Source organism: Bactrocera tryoni, chromosome 3 (assembly GCF_016617805.1).
Source record: "Bactrocera tryoni isolate S06 chromosome 3, CSIRO_BtryS06_freeze2, whole genome shotgun sequence".
NCBI lineage: Eukaryota > Metazoa > Arthropoda > Insecta > Diptera > Tephritidae > Bactrocera > Bactrocera tryoni.
This window is the reverse complement of record NC_052501.1, coordinates 25,155,146-25,176,054: the sequence shown is the minus strand read 5'-3', so window position 1 is coordinate 25,176,054 and position 20,909 is coordinate 25,155,146. Positions and strand designations below refer to the sequence as shown.

Sequence of the window (20,909 nt, the reverse complement as noted above, 5' to 3'; positions counted from 1 at the left end):
TTTTATTTTTTTTTTTTTTATTTATTTATTTTTTTTTTTTTTTTTGCTATTCCGATTATTTATATTATTTTTTGTATATTCATTCATAAATTTATACCAATACTTTTTCATAAATGCCTCCAGTAGTAAAAATATTTCACTATCCCTTGCAGCAGTCCAATTTGGTCATTGTTCTTTGTTGTTAACTAAAATGTCTACCCAGCATTAAATCTAACGATGCCAAGTTCGTGATCAAAACAAACCTAACCCTTAGTTGAACCTTAAAAATTTACTGCATTAAATTCGTATTTAAATGTCATGAATCAATGGCTATCAGTATGACAATGCTATTCATTTAAACACTGTTTACTATAGTGAATGGAAAAAGTTGTCAGTCTCTGTCAAATCAGCTGATCTAAATCCTATCTGTCACTGACAAAAAACTAATTAAGTTTTGACTAGCAAATGGAACTGTTTACAAGTCGTTTAACTCGTGTTCGTAGTTTACCAGCATATATTTCGTTCTTCCTTTTCGCTATTTAGCGCAGTTAGGGATTCCAAGTGTAGTCAGTCTTTCTTCACCTGGTCTTTCCAACGGAGTGGAGGTTTTCCTCTTCCTCTGATTCCCGGAGTTGGAGTGTTTTCATCCATTCGGAAGACATGATTTAGCCAGCGTAGCCGCTATCTCTTAGTTCGCTTAACTAGTGTCAGTGTCATCGTATATCTCGTACAGCCATAAATCTTTCAGGAGAACCTTTCTCTCGAAAACTCGTTACGCCGACTCCTCAGATGTTGTGATCGTCTATGCCTTTGCACCATATAGTAGGACGGGGATGATGAGTGACTTGTATAGTTTAGTCTTTGTTCGTCGAGAGAGGACTTTACTTCTGTTGGCAAGAGTTATTCTGCTTTCGATTTCGGGACTGAATTCCTTGTTGGTGTTAATGCTGGTTCCAAGATAGACGAATTCTTCGACTTCGAAGTGATGACTGTCAACAAAGATGTAGGAGCCAAGCCGCAAGTGCGACGACTGTTTGTTTGATGACAGGAGATATTTCTCTTGCCCTCTTTCACTACCAGTTCCATTTGCTTTGCTTCCTTGTCTATTCTGGACAAATGTGACCTTACTCTTCGACATAACCTCCATTAAGAGTAATTCATTTATTGTATCAGTCTACCATTTTGACACCGGTGAAGCTTCCAGGTCTTCAATTCCCTTCTTTTTTGAAGAAATATATTCTCTGCTCATATAGCACACCAAACAGTGACTTATTGAAGATGTAACGGGGTTTCAACATCACCCATTTAACCAAAAGTGAGCTTCACCGCTGATTAAAATTTTCTTGTGAAAATCAGAAACGGTGGCCATCTTGTTTTGAACGCATTCACCAAACATGCGACGCACTTGATGGTCGTTCGGCTTCAATTCATACACGACCTTTATTTTGTAACCCCGCAAATCAATAAGCTTCCGCAAAATCTTCCATAAAGTGAAGGCCACATAAGTTCTTTCGGATCTTCTTGGAAACTGTGCCCCGCAGCTGCAACAGCGTCTTCGGTGCGCACTGTTCGGCGTCTCTGCGGATGTGCAGTGTCCACTAGAGTGAACGTGATGCGAAACCGATCCATGGTTGCTTGAGTTACTGACTCCGCTGGGCGATTATGTAAATCGTATATTATATGCAACTCGCGAACTTAACCATTATTTTGATATATTGAGCTTATGGAGTAAGTCTGTTTATTATAAGATAACAGACCAAACTGAGTATAAATCCAGAAACAGCCGCCAAAAAGATCAACTCAGAAAAGGTATTGCGCTACATACAAGTATATCCCGAACTTAAAGATTGTCAAGTTTAAAATTATAGAGTACTAATATTGGAAAGGAACCTCTGTAAATTATTTAGCAAAGTTATAAGCGCCAGAAACCACTTGAAGGTTAAGCCCCCACAGCGCATTGTTGCGCATTAGCGACTGAGATAAAAAGACATTAAATTAAATGCAGAATTGTGCTAAAGAAAAAGGTATATTTGCGCCTTAATAACCATCGCTAGCGTTGTTGAAGAGACGCTCAGCACACCTATACCGCTCACTGCTTAGAAGCACACACTTACAAAAACAAAATTGCTGAAATAAGAAAACCATTTGTTTTCTCAACAACCAACCATTAAAATGCAGTGGCGGCAGTGGAAAACTACAAAGCGTGTGTTGAATGCGCCTCGCATTGGGACGCTCGCTAGCCCGCGCGCCCAGGCCAACTAAGCCTGTTGGCTTCGCTTAGCGCTCTCTCACGACGACGCCACGATTTAGCAGGCAACAGCTGCTGCTTCAATTGCAATTTTCTTTCGCTTGTTGGTCAGCAAGCAGTGCAAGCACCACAGAGTGGCCAAGCGTTTCTGCAACGCAGTCATCGCGCGCGCACCCCAACGGTCACAACGTATCGCAGCGGTCAAGACGCGTTTGCGCACCACAAACGTTTATTTTGTCGAATTGACGAACGCGGCGCGGCTATTGTCAACGAAACGTTTTGCCGTCCGGCATAATCAGTGTGATTACTGTTATTAAAGTTGTTATTATTCGACTGTGTTGTTTAGTGTGTGTTATGTGTGCTTTTTGTTTTTTCCTCTGTCATTTATAGCAATGCGATTTGGCGCTCGAAAGGCGAACGCGCCGCGCCGCGCCATACTTTTCGTCCGCCTGTTGCGACGCGTTGATTTAGCGCGTATCAATGAAAATCTGAGATGCAATATGTTTGGTATTTTTTTGCTGTTGCTGCAATTATTGGTGTTGTTGTTATTGTTGTTTGCGCGTTGTTTGTGTTATAAATAGAAGTACGGTTGCTCATTAAAACTGAAGTAAAATAAAAGTAATTAATTTGCCATTTAGCTCAACTGTTGTTTTATAAGGAAGTCATCATTGCGCGCTTGGTGAACGTGGATTTCGTTGGCGACGCGCGTTTGTACTTTTGCAAAATGCTTGCCATTGAAAGTAACTCTTTAATCGCCAGCACACTCAGTTCGATTGCATTTGGCAAATGTCGAAGGTCAATTTTATGTGAATGCATTCGGCGCGGTGGCCACGCGTGGTCTAACGGTATTATCGTGCGCGTTTTTTTCCTGCTTTTGCACTATGCAGGCGCGCGCGCTCACAAGCGCATTATAATTGACGTGTGTGTGTGTGTGCGTAATTGTGCCACTTTGGTTGGTTGCGTCAATTGTAACAGCGCCGTCTGCCACAACAACAATCGCCTGACAGCACCGCGGCAGCGCCAATCAAATTGTCGTTGGAGTGGACAAAAACACTGCTTTGCACACAAAGTGCAACTAAAGTTATTGTTGTTGCTATTATTGGTAGTTATTTGCAGAAATTTACTACACTCGGAAAATGCGCGCGTCTACACACATATGCCAGTGCGTCTGTATGTGCGCGCGCGCTTAGTTGTTTACTTTTCCACGCGTCATTTCTTCGCGTTCGTTTGCTTTGCGTGCTCATGCAAGATACTTAAAAAGATACTAGTAACTATTATACTATATACACTTTTGTACTTAGAATTTCCACATTCGCCACCAGCCAGCACTTAACCGATTGCTCTGCTGCGCTCAGTCGACAATATATCAGCGCCATCGAGCGACGCACCCACCCGCACATGCAATCAGCCATCATCTCCCTTAGCGCCCATCATTGCGCTCAGTTGACTTAGATGAGCGCAGCGCTGGCGCGAGACAAATTTTTCCGCATTGTATTACATAAATGCCAACAAAACGCTTAGCGCATGTCGTTCTACAAAGTATGGGCGCACTGTGTGGCAAATGGCATTAAATATGGGTAAAAACTAGATTCTTTGTGACTTGAAAGAACTCAGATTTATTACGATATACTTTTAATACACAGACGATGGATCTATTGGTCTCTCCCGAGTAAATTTTGTGTCTGGATGTAGGGGCTTTGCAGATATGCGACGGTCGTTTTGATCCAAACCTAAGAGTTCTGGGCATCACAATGGACCTAACCTACTATTAATTCAGAGTTGTGAGATGATCTCTACGAAAAATGTATGACTTAAAGCTAGACTATCCACCAGGTCTTTGCAATGAAGTAGAGATCTTCGTCTTCCTCTGCTTGCCCCTGCGGTTAGTGCGTCGAATACTCTCAGAGCTGGAGTGCTTTCATCCATTCGGACGACATGACCTAGCCAGCGTAGCCGCTGTCTCTTAATTCGCTGAACTATGTCAATATCGTCGTATATCTCGTTCCCTAGACTGCGGTATTCGCCGTTGCCAATGCGCAAAGTACCATAAATCTTCCGCAGAACCTTTGTCTCGAAAACACGTAACACCAAAAACTAGAGCACAACTCTCGTAGAGATGATTCGCATTCTCATTTTAGACCGGCAGTCGTGAGCCGCTTTAGCCATATGTAAAATAATCGGTTCTGGCCAACCAAGTGAAGGTCACTCTGAGAATTTTCCTCACTTGCGTGTACTTCTACACATGACCACATTCTTCAATAATATCTCCAAACGTGTTTTCAGTTTTATTGGAAATTTCCTCCAAATCGCTTCTGAAGCAGCGAGTCTAATAAGGTATTTACCCCAAATCTCTTAAGTGGAAGGTAGTGAAGACTGGCATTCCACGTGAATTCCATGTGACCAGAATGTATTACTTCACATTTAACCTATTTAGTATTTTATTCAGTATTCTTTATAAGCAACGCCATTCCATAGTGAGATATTTAAGCATATTATATATTTCCGCCAGTTCCTATAAAAACCTCGGATATATATCACAAACCCTTTATTCTTTCCGTTCCAAATCTTTAGTCCGGATTTTTAAAGGTCTCTGTCCCCTTTGTCGCGTTGTCTCTCTCTCTTATTTATATAAATAGTTTGAGTGTCTATCGCCTCATATGATACCAATCCATAAAAAATCACGTAGTAGTTCATACTACAAGTATTACATAATTATGTAAAAAACTTTAGTCCTGATCTTTTCTTAGGCAACTTCTCCCTTAGTAGTCCATTTATTTGCTTTTTTCTTGTTCTTAGATGATATCAGTTGGTTTTAGATATGTTTCTTATGACTAACAACCGTAACTCTATAACCTCATGCAATTTTTGCCCCGAAAGATGAGTTAAATGTCATATTTTACCCACGTCATTTATTGTGATATGATAATAATAAAGTTCAGAACTTCCCATAACTTCAGTGATGGGGGGTTTACTGTTTGATGAGCATAAATTTAAAGGTATACAGTGGTTTTGTGGTTTAAGGAAAGGAAGATAATTGAAAGATTAAAAAGAAATGACTAATTATGTGACTTCCGATAAAATTCACAGAAAGACATTTTCAGAGCCATCCGCTTTGAGCGATCTTCGATCATGAAGCTCATTACTTATCTCGTTGAATAAAAATTATTATGCGTTATTTTATTGTGATTAAATATATGGAAGTTCTTATTATTTTTAGAAACTTGTAAGCTCCCAAAAAAGTCAATTAAAGTTAAGTTAAAAAATATAATAATAAAAAATATAAAATTTTAATTAGCGTAATTCTTAGTTCTTTGCTGTTGGCCATATGCTAACATAAATATTTTTTTGTCGTAAAATAATTGTTCTTTATTGAAATAGTATAATTATTATTGATTTTTGCATATAATTATTAATTTTTTTTGTATAAATTTTTTTATTAATACTTTTTTTTTTGTTTTGCAGAAGAACTGTTTTTTGTTTCGATTTTATTTTTATTAATTTTTTTTCGGTTTTTTTCAATATTTTTTTGACAATGAAACCAAAACATTTGCGTAAACATTAAAAATAAATTACACGAACACACTTTACGGAAGACACCTTAAGGCCATTATGTGCAAAAAAACACAATACAAAATATTTCTAAAGAGAGAAGAAACTAAAGGAATTGCAGAGTTCACTGAGGTTTCAAAAAAAAAAAAAACATTTCGTTTATTATTATATAACTGTAAATTCGGCATTTTAATATAAATTAAGTGGAACATTCGTCAACAGTGTTGCCAGATGTTTTTAAGACTACTCATGCAAGTTTCTAGCGTTCTAGCTACATCATGATTCTAACGCAGTTTTTTTTAAGATTCGTTTCAGAATCTCTCCTAAAATAATCCAATAGAAACAACATTGGTTTTCATACAAACAGTTTCTTTAATGTCTCGATAAAATTCCTCCTACTATATAAACAATAAAATATATTTGTACGTCATATAAATAAATGTGCTAAAGTTCAGAGAGTGCTTATCTAGAAAATGACCTTCTTTAAAGTATTTTTCTGTTTTAATAACACATTACAAACTGAAAAATCAACAATGATTCATTAGAATATACAAATGAACTCCTCATTCCAATGAGATCAGAATCAATATTAAACTTGTGATAGCACTTTTTTGAGGTCACAATGAATGAATGAAATGGAGTTATTCATAGAGCTTAATGTGCGTATAATATCTACATTATTCTTGCTAAAAGAACTAGGTGAGAGCACATATTTTCCTTTCGTGCGGTAACTCGCGTTTCTTAAACAAAATTTTATATAATAAAATTGAAATTTATATTGTATTTACCACATTTAGTTCCTTCTTCAGAATATTTTCTTTTTGTATTATCTTGTTCCTCTCATCCGAGGTTGTTGTTTCCTTTTCATTGAGAGCGTTTTTTTACGTGGCGGATTCCAATCCCAGCGCCCTGGGAAGGGATGATTCCCTACTCACTTCAGCTCGCCTTAAAACAGATGTTTTTTTCACTACCCAGAGGATACTTGGTCTAAGACCGGAAGTCGTGAGCTGTTTGAGCCATATATAAAAGGATCGTTTCTCCCAAGTGAATGGCGCTCAGAGAATTTTTTTCACTTGCGGGAACTTCTACTCCTGCCATAACTCCGTTGTAATAATAGAATAGTATATTCGCATTAATTAGAGCGTTCTAAACCAGCTGTCCATGCCTGTTCACATACAATGAAATTCCCCAATATGGACAGCCATCATAACCGGACATTTCCCATAACTGAACAAACTTAACGGAAACTAATGGCATAATCGTCATTTCATTACTTCTACCTGGCATTGCCTCGCATTTATTAGTTCAGCAAAAATAAGGTGCTGAATTGCAGCTTCCGACTCTAAGCATAAATTTTAAATCCACGTTTTTGCCACACAGAAATGTTAGGGGCATTAGCTCCGATTTCGAGAATCTCTGATTTTTTGAATTCCTCTCTGAATGACAACATAATCTTTCTAATATCGGAAAAATTCACTTACAAATAAAATAATCCAAAAAGATATCCTGTACATAGAAATTACTCAAATAAAGATGTAAGCAAAAACAATTGGAAAAGTTACGCTTAATTGTCAACAAGATTCGTCGCACATTCCTTATTTGTGCGAAACATAATCCGAGGCTCAGCTTAGGTTTCATTATTAAGACCTAACACTTATACTTTTCTTCTTCTTTTTACAAAATTATTCGAGAACGATATAATTACATAGATAACAGCACTTATGAGTATGACGAGAGTGTAGAGTGTAAAATATCGACAGATGACAATAGCCCTATGAGAGAGCATACAAATTTGCGCTTAACGTTTTTTTGTAGTAAAACGACAATTGTTTGTGCAATTCAATTTTATAAAAACTAACTTTTAACTATTTTGTACTTTACTGAAACTAGTGTTGCCAGATGTTGAGAAAAATTTATTTGAATTTAAAGAAAATTTAGGCTACATAAGTATTAAATTTTTTTCTTCTTTTGTTTTCTTATAATTATTATTTTTTTTTAATTTGTGTTTAATTGATTTACTTAATTTTTTTAATTTGTTTAATTAATTTACTTATTTTTTTAATAATTTTTTTTATATTTGTTCCTTATTTAAATTGTTTTTTTTTATTTTTACATTTATATTTTATTTATATCCTTTAGTTTTGTTTTTTACTTTTTTCAAATAATGTTTATTTTTTTACTCAGCTTTTTTTTTAATTTTTCTTTATTTAATGTTCTTACATTTTTGTATTTTCATTTTGTTCTTTTTTTTGGTTTCACTATTGTTACTCATCTTCAATTATTATGTAACCGCTCAGCATTTGAAAATTTTCATATTTTTTTTAATTTTTGTTTGTATTGTTGTACGAATTTTTTTATATATTTTTAATTTAATTTTTTTCTTTATTAATTTTTATTTTTTATTTTTTTTCTTTATTAATTTTTTTTTTAATTTTAAACATTTTTTACTTTCTTTGCTCGCTTATATAAATAAATATCTGTTTGGGTTCAAACTAACTGTTCCAGGTGAAAACCAGTAACCCGATTAAATACAGTTATTTCGCGCTTCAGATGAAAAGTGAGCGACTCATAAAACTTTATACAAATTATTTACATCACAAATTTACGAGTTTCGCTTCCGAGTGTGTTGTAACTCGGCACACTGTACAAATGACAGTAACAACAGCAACAATGCGAGCGCAGTGCTGTCGCAGCTGAAGCTGCTGCTCATCGCTTCTTATCAAGAATTACACTGCACATGCACAGCTACAACTGCTGTTGACAACAACAATAGCAGCAACAATAAAAACAACAACACTTGAGTCTTGTAAGAATAACAAGTAATGCCACTTCGGTGTGCAAACTCACCGCCGCTTGACGCTTTAAGCCCAGTGCAAACGCTTGGCGTTTGGTGAGCGCCATACAGCAACAACACCAGCAGCTGACTGTGGCTGGCTGGCTGTCTGAATGTGTGTGTGGGTGTGTAGTAACGCATCTCTTCCTTCATCTTTATCACCGTTTGATATCAGCAGCGAATTCAGCGTTTTGTTGAAATCGTCGCGCATTGAAATCTCCATTGAATCAGTTAGTCAGTCGCTAAGCAAAAGGCCAAGTTAATAGTAGTAGACAATCGTCAGCGCGCGCCCTACGGTTTCTGTTTGCTACTTCGCGTTTGTCGACGAGATTCTTGGCACTCGTTGTGTGCTGTGTGTAACGTGTAATAAACGCGCGGGCGTGCGCCTTCTTCGCTTTTCGGTTTTGGCTTGTTTTTCTTTTTATTTTGACATACAAGAGCAAAATGTTAATCAATAGCTGATCTCTTTGCTGATTAAGATTGAGTGTGTTTATATTTAAACAATTTTTTGGAGACATACATACGCGTCAAACTTCTTGTTTATTCTTTGATACGAAGTGAAAAAAACATACAAAATTATAGAAAATTAATATATAATGAAAAAAAAATTAAAAATTAAAACAAAATGAATAAAAAAATTTTATTAAAAAACAAATAAACATTAAAAAATAAATATAAGAAAAATTAAAAAATAAAATTATAATAAAAATTAAAAAAAAATTTAAATATAAAAATAAATTTATTATACATACTAAATGTATGCATTATACATATTTATGTATATTTATATATAAAAAAATTACTAAAGAAAACTAATAATAAGATACAAACAAAGAACCATTGTAAAGAAACAATATTGAATAAAAAAATAAATAGTTAAAAATAATTCACAAATTAGAAAAAAATAAAATTTTAAATACAAAAATAACAAGAAAAAATATAAAAAAAACTTCAAAAAAAATAAAAAAAATAAAAAACTAATACATAAAAATCTAAATAAAAATATAATACAATAAAAAATAAAAAAATTATAAAAATAAAAATAAATTTGTGTACATTTATACATATATAAAAATAATTATTAAAGAAAAATAATAATAATATACAAAAAACACAATAATCAATTATGTTTTATAATAGATAATAATAAATTATTATAAGTAATAATAATAAATTTTAATAATAAATAATTTAATAAAATTAAATTAAAAAAGGAAAAAATTGTAAAATAATACTATTAAATAAAAATATAAATAAAAAATTAAAAGTATTTCAAAAATGTAAAAAATAAATGTACAAAATGTATAAAAATTTAAATAAAAAAATATATTTAAATTAAAAAATTTAATAAGAAATAATACAACAAGAAATCATAAGAAGAAAAATTTTAATCTAAAAATAAATGTGTATACGTACATACATATGTATATTATTATATAAAAGAAATTACTAAAGACTAAATTATTATTTATAATCATAATAAATTGTAATAGGAAATTAAATAAAAAATTAAAAATTTTAAATTGATAATATTAAATAAAAAATAAATAATTAAAAATTTAAAAAGTAACAAAATATTAAAAAATATATATTTAAAAAAAAAAAAATTAATTGAAAAAGTTATAATAAAAATATAATTACAATTAAAAACAAAAAGGAAAATTACAAAAAATGTTTAAATTACAAATATTTCCTAAATTAGAAAAATAAATAAGTAACATTTTAAATACAAATATAACAAGAAAACGTAAAAAAAATATTTAAATAAAAGATATATGTACATATATTATATATATTAAAAAATATTCAATTTAAAAAGAAAATATATATCAAAAAAAGGTTACAATAAAAATATAATCACAATTAAAAACAAAAAGAAAAAATAAAAAAAATTTTAATCTTAATAATAAAAAAAATAAATAAATAAAAATATAATTACAATCAGAAGCATAAAAAATATAAGAAATCTCTGTGATATTCTAAAAATAGTATAAAACTCACTCGTACAAAAATTTAGCGTGAATTTAATTTTCAATAGTTTTTATCGCGAAAAACACACACACATATGTATTTTATGTGTGTTTGTGTTTGTGCGCCAAGCATCTAAAAAAATTATTGCTAATTAAACAGAGTGACGACAAATTCGCATTGCTATAAAAATATACGAAAAGACATAAAAATTAAAAGAAATTTAATAAAAAAATAAAAAAAAAATATAAATCTCATATAAAAAAAAATTTAGAAACAACAAAAAAAATATTCTAAAAGCAAAATAAAAAACAGAATACTCAAAATGTTTATAAAACATGCATGCTTCTACAATTGCTGCCAAACATGTATACACATACACACGCATATTTACAAACAAACAGCAGTGTGCTAACAAAAACAGGAATATTAATATTCATGCATTATCACTAAATTAACGAATTTGTATGCCATCATCAACTCAAGTGTTTTTGTTAAGATAATTTCACTATCAACTCAACAACAACAACGCGCATAGTTTTTAATACATTTTTTCGTGGAAAACCCAAAAAGTGCTCATCATTTACGAGTACACATCCTTATCGCGCCTGAAACTCTACGCTAAGTAGGAGACATTTGACACTTCTTGCCACTCATTTGACACTTTCGATTGGTGTACAAATATCGAATAGTGTCTAAACACACATACATACGCACGTAAAAGTGTGCTGCATATTTTTTAATTTAAACTAATTTATTGTAAAAGCGGTGCGCTGCAGGCACCACACTTAGCATGAAGTTGTCAAAGAGTTTGGATGAGCTAATTCTGAGCGCATCGCGTCTAAGTCTGAATAATTTACGTTCGCCGACTCGTAAGAAAACGAAAAATGTTAGTATATTTACATTTATAAGCTATTCTGTAGTTGGAGTTTAAGCTTTCATACTATATTTATGTGTCTGTTTGTACTACGTGCGTTTGCTGCTGGCAACATTTTCAGCGGAAAGTGTACAAAAACTTAAGATTTTTAAATTTATTTATTATTTGTTTATTTATTCTGCTGCGCAAGCAACAAATAGACGTAAATTACAAGCGCAGATAACAGTGTTTTCTCACAACAATGACGCCAAAGTGTGCGAGTGTGTGTTCAAATTTATTTATATTTAAATTGCAGCGCTGCGTTTTAGTGAGAAGTAGTGGAGATGGATTTTTAAAATATAAAATTAAAAAAAAAATATTAAAAACAAAATTTTCCAAAATGTCTTAAATATGAAATCCAAGCGTATTTTATAAATTTTTTTTTTAACAAATTTGTTTTTTTTTTAATTAAAATTATTGTGAAAACAATTGATACAAATTTCTATAATATTAATTTATCAAACTAAAATTGCATTTCAGTGTTTTAAAAAAAATAATTTCATTCAATTTTTTAGTTGCAAGCATATTTTAAACAAATTAGCGAAAATTCTAAAATATTTTATTTAATTTTTTTTTTAACAGATTTCAACTTTTTTATTTATTAAAAATATTTTGTTTTAATATATACAAATTTCTAAAATTTAAAATTTTCAAAAAAAGTGTTTTTTTTTTTTTTAAATTTTATTTACAAAAATCGATTTACTAACTTCAAATTGTGTGAAAAAATTTCTAAAATCTATAATATTAATTTAATATACTGCAAATTTCAGTGTTATAGAAAACATATTTTTATTCTTTTTTTAAATCTTGGTTTTTTAATGGTGAAGATAATATAAAAAATGTATATATATATCATTCTAAAAAATTTATTTTTTTTTAAGTGGCAAATATAGTTGAAAATTGAAAATTCTTGATTTTTAGTGTTAAATGTAAAAAAATGTATAGAAATACTAACATTTTTAACAATTTAATAATGATATTAACGGGGTATTTACGGGCAAAAACGACCATTTTCACTAAAATTTTTTTCTATGAAAAATTTATTCAAAATTTTTATCAAAGATTTTTAATATTATTTTCAAAAAAGCAAAAACTCGATTTATCTCGTTTTTAAAATAAGCATTATTACTCAATTTTTGTTTGTCGTTCTTACCTTTTTACGCTTTTTTTTGTTCTCTTTCCTTTTTGTGTTTTCAATTTTAAATTCATTCTGCGCTTACTAAAAATAAAAACACGTTTTAATTTTTTTGGTTTGTTTTTGTAAATTTTTAAATGCATATCCGGAAATTTAATGAAATATACATACTTATTGTTATCATATATCTTTATTGTTGCGTGAGGCCCAGCTGATGATGATTAAACAAATGAAAATCAAACATATGACATATTATGGCTTAAGTACTTCCTTTAAGTACACAATATCAGTTATGTAAAAAAAAAATTTAACAACTAAGGGAGAAATCAAAAAGACGCGAAAGCAAGACAGTAAGACAAAAATGCACAAAAAGTTCGAAAAAACCTGTGAATTGTTTTATGCAATATATTTTATTTCATTCATCACTTTTGGTTTTGTATTTCTTTTTTTTTTTTGGTAAGAAGTACATACTCACATAAATAATTTTTAATAAATTTATAGAGGTTATTTTTAAAATTCTTCAGAGCGCAACTTAAACATCCTTTATTTGTCCATATCTCTAATAAGTTTGTTTAAATCTCAACTTGATTTAATGGTTTTTGTGTTTCTAGATCACACTAATTTTATTTATCTTTTAGTTAATTTTTCTTCTCCGGAAGCATCATAGTGAGATTTGAGCACTGTTTTAAGAATCACAACAGTTCCATATACCGATCGCAACCCTTTAATGTTGATTTTTTGTATAAGGTCTAGTAAAAAAAATACGTTATTTTATTATTATTATTATATTGAAGGTTATATTTAGCATAGTTAGAATGATCAGATTTGTGTTAAATATGCACCGTTTTGTTCGATAATTTGTTATAATTTTGAAAGAAATTTCATAACGCCAGTCTCATAGAAACCCTCGTTCCTTTCCGTCAAAATACTGGGATAGTCTATTTTTACCAGCTTATCTTGGGGGGAATTTTTACCAACAAAATCATTCGTCCAAGGCAGAACCGGTAGAACTCACATGGTGACAGGTTCAGACTGTAAGGTGAGGCATATGAACCTCCCAAGCAAGCTCCTGGAGTTTCTGGCGAGTCACTATCCATTTGTGTAACCTAGTCTTTTGATGGCACACAGTACTACTGTTAACCGAAGCTAACAGCTTTTGAGCGGTTACTTCTTTCAGTCGATACAATTGTTAACAATACAATTCTGAGTTAAGAGTTTATCCGTAGGGGAACAGCTCAGTGTAGATAATAAAGCCAATCCCCTTGACCACCCTTTGCGATGGTTCACCGCGATTCACCCGGACCGTTTTCGCTTGACGTTGTCCACTTTTCATCATCATTAACCATCCGCTTCGGAAATCGCTCGAATTTGTTGCAATTCAGCTGCTTTTCGCAAATGAAAATTCGGTTTATGAGCCTTTTTTGTGTTAACTCGCATATATGGTTTCGAACGGTTTGTGTAATGTTTAATTTTCATACGATCGAAACTGTGTTTACATGACCTACTGACCCGACGATTCCGTTCATAAGAATAGCAATCATCAGGGTGGTTCTCAGATTCATTCGACTTATCACTGAAACTATTTTCTTGTTTATTCACAAACATAGAAACCCAACAAGTAATTATTTTCATCCGCGTTCAGAAACGTTCTATGGTGAAACGATATTGTTTAAGAATACTTAAGGAGAATAAACAAGAAAATGTTTTCAGTTATGAAACTAAGCTGAATGAACCCGAGGTCATCAGACAATATCGTATTTTTGTAACCTGACTCAATAATATCTTTCTATATTATACTATATAGTATATATATTAAATATATCCATAAACAATCATAATATCTTCTTACCAACAGTAAATTTAGTTAAAATATGCGTTGGCTTCCTTGGTGATTAACAATTAATTTATCTTTTAATTAAATTTTAGAATGACTGTTTTGGGGAGCCATTTCTTCATGCTTTTTACCCAATTTTTACTTAATTCAACTGATAAATAATACTTTTTATCTTAATTAATGTACAATTTACGCAGTTATTTGCCTAACTCGTCATTTGATATATAATATTTGGTTCATACACTTTTAAAAGAATTTTAAGCTCTTCTCTTTTATGTGGTGGAGTGTTTTGTGAAAAAATATTTTTCATCAAAAAAATAGACATGGACATTTGCTCATGGCCCAAAGAACTTAAGTTTGATAACCCAAAATTCGTGTCCAGCATCACCCGAATTTGAAAAGTAGAATTAATTTCCCGATTTCAGTTTCTTCTTATTCTTTACTGGCGAAGACACCGCCTACGCGGTTATAGCCGAGTTAACAAGAGCGCGCCAGCCGTTTCTTCTTTTCGGCGTCAATTCAAGATACCATGTGCAGCCAGGTTTCTGTTTATCTTCTCTAAAAAGGCGAATAGTAATTTGCACTGAATCCATTGAAAGAACAAATAGAAGGCGAAGAAAGCAGTACAAGAGCGAAAAAGTATGGTAATCAGCGTTGAACTAATTCTTTTGCGAATGGAAGATGTGGCCCAGATTAAGAACATATTCCAATTTGCTGAGCAATGAGCTTAACTTCTTCAATAAATTTATTACATCTGTTCTTAGAGTTGTTTAAGATGTTTTTAAACCAGGTATTCTCTATGTGTCAAAGAAAAGATTTTCACCAAACATATATTTAGAATACCTACTTTAGGCTGATTAAAAGCGGTAATGAAGTTATCGAGCGAAATGAATTTGTCAGCATCATTCGGTGGGTTGTCGATTGACAATCCAGTCTAAAAATGCAGTAAATGTATTATTTCTTATTGTTTTTATACCCTGAGCAGGGCTTCCAGAAGGAAGCGGTGGATACCCTATAAAGTATATATATAAATGATCAGTATGTTGAGCTGAGTCGATTTAGCCATGTATATATACGACCTAGTCCCTCAGTTTTTAAGATATCATTTTGAAATTTTGCAAACGTCAAACGGGTAACAAAATTTAAAAAAAAAAATCATAGTAGGTTGAAGCCCATCGGAAGTGAATTATAAAATAACAAACATTAAGAGAAAAATAATTTTCGGACGATCTGAGATCCGGAAAAGTAAGGAGAGAGGCGTGGCTAAATTTTGAAAATTAAGGGTTAAGAATGGCTTACTTCGATTTCCGACAAAACTACCAGTCCTATAGAAAAAAGTTACATGGCAATGTTGTGGGTAATGCAAAGGTCTATAACTTTTGTGTACGGAATTTTTTCCCATAACTTCAAAATGTATGTGAAAGATTCAAATAACCAAAATGTATGAGTTTTTTATTTTTACATTTTACACACAAAATCTTTTCTTGCCCGAAATTTGGTGTAAACTAACCTTCTTATGTCCCAAACACATTGATTTTTTTTAATTTAAAATATTAAATTTTTCTCGCTGTATTTTTTATTTAACATATTTCATTTTTTCTCCTTATTTTTTCTTTTTTAATTTAAAATGTTTATTTTTCTATCCTTATATTGATCTAATATCGGAAAATCCCTAATTTTCCATCAAAACTCACGCCAATGCAACCCTAGTTTCGTATGCAAGTATTACGGCAATTCGTTTGTGTCAAAATTGATTACATTTAACTGTAATTATATATTTAAAGATGTCCCATTTGCATACCTTTGCAACGAAAGCGAAAGGTTTTTTTAAAGCAGCAGCTTCTTCAATAAGAATGTCAGTAAATAATTTCTTTATCATCATGTCATCTTCATACTTATGTATAAATATATATATTCAAATGAATACAGTATTATTAATATATCTGAACTTAATCACTTACGCGCTTTATGGAAAATTTTTGGAGCACACAATTTTGGAAACCACAATTTCGCCAGGGAAGTCCCATTTACAAACCAAAATGACATCCAACACTAACTTTCTACTGCTAATTACACACAGTGTAAAAATAATTGGGCCACTGGAAAATTTGTTGATACTTTTAAAAGTTCTTCGGTAAACACACAAAACCCCGCCATAACACCTGCCAAGCGCTGAAATCATTTTCCTTAGTGACTAATGACACGAAATTAGCATTATTGACAAATATAATATATATATTTGTATATTTCCATAATTATAATTGGAAATGTTTAGAAATGCTTACTCTGCACATTGAACCCGCTGATACACATGTTTTTGCGCAAGTATTGTCACGTGACCTAATCGAAGCATCTGCTCAAGAGTCAATAATAATTAATATTTATATTTTAGTCAATTGAATGTGGCGTCAAATTAGCCAAATCACGTTTCTCCTACGCAAATGGCTTATCGAATACATTAGAGAAAAAATTTACAAAAAAAACAATGAAAATTAAACAATCAAAATAAGTAAGGAAGAGCCAAGTTGGAAAGCGGCCGAATATTTTATGCACTCGCATTTAGCAGGGATTGAAAAGAGGGACATATTTTTGAATGTTGGTCAATCATAATTGGTAACCCACTAATAGATGTTATGTATTCATGTGGTTTTTTTTATTACAAATATTATGGGTACATAGCGTTCAAAATAATCGATTTACTCAAAGTGACGGAATTAAAATAGTATATTAGGAAAAATTCAAACAGAGGGACGGTAAGCCTATACCAGGTGTACCCGTATGAAATTAATTATTTTGTGAAAATGAAATAGTCTTATTTTGCATGAGAAAGTAAAAAAAATATTCAAAGTATTGACCATTGCTTTTTGCACATTTTGTCCACCTTTCTGGAAATTTGTGTATACCATGCCAATAGAAAGGTTCGCCTTTTGAAGCAAACCAATCAGACAACCAATTTTCGACTTCGGCGTAGAAATCGAAGTGCACAGCCAATGAAAACAAATGGAATTCAGAAGAGACCAAGTCTGGTGAATACGGCAAGTGGGGAAGCAGCTCCCAGCCAAGTTTGCAGGTGCATTGTCGTGTAACAAAACACTTTGTCGTGTCTTCCGGCCCATTTTGGTAGTTTTTCGTTCAATGTTCGGCTCAAATTGATCATTTGTTGTCTGTAGCGATTATAATTAACAGTTTTACCAGGATTTAGATGCTCATGATATACAAAACCCTTCTAATCTCACCAAAGACAAAGTACTGCCTTCTCACCGAATCGATTTATTTGTGCAGTCGATGTTGATGCTTGTCTCGGATTAACCCATGATTTTCTTCGTTTAGCATTCCTTAAATAAATCCATTTTTCATGGCCAGTGACAATTCGATGCAAAACTGATTTTACTTCGTGTCTTTGAAGTAAAGTTTCGCTAGTGTTTTTTTGGTTTTCCATTTGTTCATCATTCAATTCATGTGGCAGCCATTTTCCATACTTTTGGATCTTTCCCATAGAAATATGATGATGTTTGTTCAATAACTGTAGGTAAGGTTAATCTGGTAAGCCAAAAAACCACACATAGACCAATTTTAGTCCTTTGCGTTATCAGATGAAGTTCAGTTACTCTTCTTACGTCAATAACTGTAAGTTTATTGAATATGATTGGCCAAACAAATGGAAAAAATAAGGCTCATTCACAACGAATGTTCCCTACCAACACATTTGTATCCTAACGCCCACTTCATACCGGTACACCTGGCATATGGAAGCTAGACCACGGTCTGGTCCGATTACAAATAAATTAAATGTGTATATTGACCGATGTACACGATTAGAATGAACTAAAAACTTTTAAATCTCTTTAGTATGTATACGAGGGGCTAAGAAAAGGTCTGGTCTGATTTTAGCTAATTTTGGAATTAACCTAAAGTAGGCTTAAGAAAATATTTCTACCTAACATTGACTGACATATTCGGAATAAAACTAACTATGAAACAAAAATCATAAGATGGATCTCAATCATTTTCCGCAACTAACTATAACATACCTCAGAAAATATGACCGCTTAATTTTGTTTAGATATTTACATCTCAAAAAGAGTATCTTTGTTAGGACCGCCGATATCCCATACAAACTGACCGATTTCCTTGTATGGAAATCCTTTCTATTTGACGAGATATCACGAAATTTAGCATGAATTGTTGTCCAAGGTGTATAGATATCTTTCAGATCAGACGACTATAGCATATAGTTCGCATACAAACTGACCGATCATAATCATGACTTTGTGTGGAAATCCTTTCTATTTGACGAGATATCACGAAATTTAGCATGAATTGTTGTCCAAGGTGTATAGATATCTTTCAGATCAGACGACTATAGCATATAGTTCGCATACAAACTGACCGATCATAATCATGACCTTGTATGGAAATCCTTTATATTTGACGAGATATCTTCACGAAATTTAGCATAGATTATTGTCCAAAGCAACTATACCATCTCCAAAGATATTACTCCGATCGGACGACTATAGCATATAGTTCTCATACAAACTGACTGAGCAAAATCAAGATGAAGAAGTCAACCTTTGGTACAAAGTCAGCCAACTGAGCATTGAGGTCGTCGCATTAGATGTCTAGGGGCTTAAAAAGTTAGCTTCAACAACTTTTAGATAAAAGTTACCATACCATTTTTGTAAACCAGCTGCAATACCACACTTCTCAGAGTGCGAAGACGCACGTGTACAAAGTTTCTTCGAGACATCTCTATTTTTCTCCTCAAATTATTGCTTGCATGGACGGAAACGGAATATCCGGAAAACTTCTTGTCATCCTATAATTTCAATATACAATTTTATGTGCTCAAAATAACCATCAAATGTACAAAAATATTATACTCTGCGCACTATGTTCCGAGGTATAAAATTATTAAAAATAATATTATTTATCAAGTGTGAATGTAATGATCATATATGTATATACATATGTATATATACATAATAAATGGTCAGGCGGCGTGTTTGAATGTTTACACAGAAAAGCACAAAGTCAATGCAAGCAAGTAAATCACTCATAAAATATTCATACACACACACACACAGCTGTAAATATCATCTGCGATTTCCGATGAATTAAAAATCGAAAATCCTGCTTTTATGAAATTTATGTAACAAGAAACAGAATATGAGCTGCAATTAAAATCTCCCACAGCGCGTAAACGTTGACTTGATTTTACAGTGAAAACGCTTATCGTCTAACAGTAATAGAAAAATATAAAAATTATTAGAAAAATAAAATGAAAGAAAAAACCCATGCGCAAAGGCAACGCGAGCTGTTTGTAATAATTTTCATTGATTAAACGATGGATTCATTGAAAACCGCTCACTGCCAGTATGGTAATTTTACAACTAACACACACACATGCGCATAAGTGTTCAAATGACAGCTGCCTGCACAGGCGCGCTAGCGTTGCGTGTGCGTTCTGCGTCAAGCGATCATTAATTAACGCTGGCGATTGGCGTCGCGGCAGCTAATAGTAAAATATTTAACTGCTTTGTGGCGTTAGCTTTTCATGCGCTCTAGAAACTGCACCAACTCATGCGCAGCACTCAAGAAAAATCCCCGAATTCTGTTTACATACATACATGCATACATATCTTGCTGGGTGTGTGAATTTACCAGAAAGCAGCAAAACATGCATAAATGAGACACACATACACTCATACGCAGTAATTTAAGTGAAGGTTTTACTTTTGCGGCATTTCCATACACGCTAATTGAGCTAAAAAGCGCTTTTTTTACTTTTGTAAGACATTTTCATTTATCGTGCGGAGCAGTACCGTTAAATGATATGATAAACGAAAATTATCTTAAATGAAAATTATTTTCACCTGTGAAAAAAATATTAACAAACATTTTTTTTATGATTTTATATTTACAGTGGGTTAAAGGCGACATTTTATGGTCTAATTACTTGAATTGTTAAAACATTGTTGTTTTTTAGTTAATTCTGGTTCACATTCGTCTTTAAAAATTGACGAGCTTATTTAAAAAATGCATTTCTTCAATCAAATTAGACACTCAAAGCCGAGCCGTGAGTAAACGGGAAAATTTTTGTAAACATTCGTTTTTATTTATTCTATATAGTTCCCCTCAAGGCTGATACACTGATTATAGCGACTCTCCAACTTTTCGATACCATTTTTGTGGTATGATTTGTCCTTTGCCTCAGTTTCGGCGATCACTTCTTCATTTGACGAACATTTCATCCCAGCGAGCATTCTTTTGAGATCTGAGAATGGCAAAAAAGTCGCTCGGTGCCAGATCTGAAAAATATGGTGAATGTGAAAGCAATTCGAAACCCACTTAATGGATTTTTGCCATCGTTTTGCACTGACTTGTGACTACGGTGCATTGGCTTGGTGAAACAGCATTTTCCTTTTCTATAAACGCGACCGTTTC

The 20,909-nt window shown here is 32.5% G+C and overlaps 1 protein-coding gene across 7 annotated transcripts in view; it reads left to right on the top strand.

Moving 5' to 3' along the window:
• Positions 1-20,909, top strand: part of LOC120772210 (kinase D-interacting substrate of 220 kDa B) — a 92,622-nt gene that overhangs the window by 45,330 nt on the left and 26,383 nt on the right. Inside the window, exon 1 of one of the 7 annotated variants that reach the window (XM_040100686.1) lies at positions 10,875-11,466. The exons of the other annotated variants lie outside the window; for them this stretch is intronic. Within the exon in view, the coding sequence (XP_039956620.1) occupies positions 11,371-11,466 (96 nt within the window). The 5' untranslated portion in view covers positions 10,875-11,370. Of the gene's footprint in view, positions 1-10,874; positions 11,467-20,909 lie in introns of those variants that run through there. 7 annotated transcript variants of the gene reach the window in all.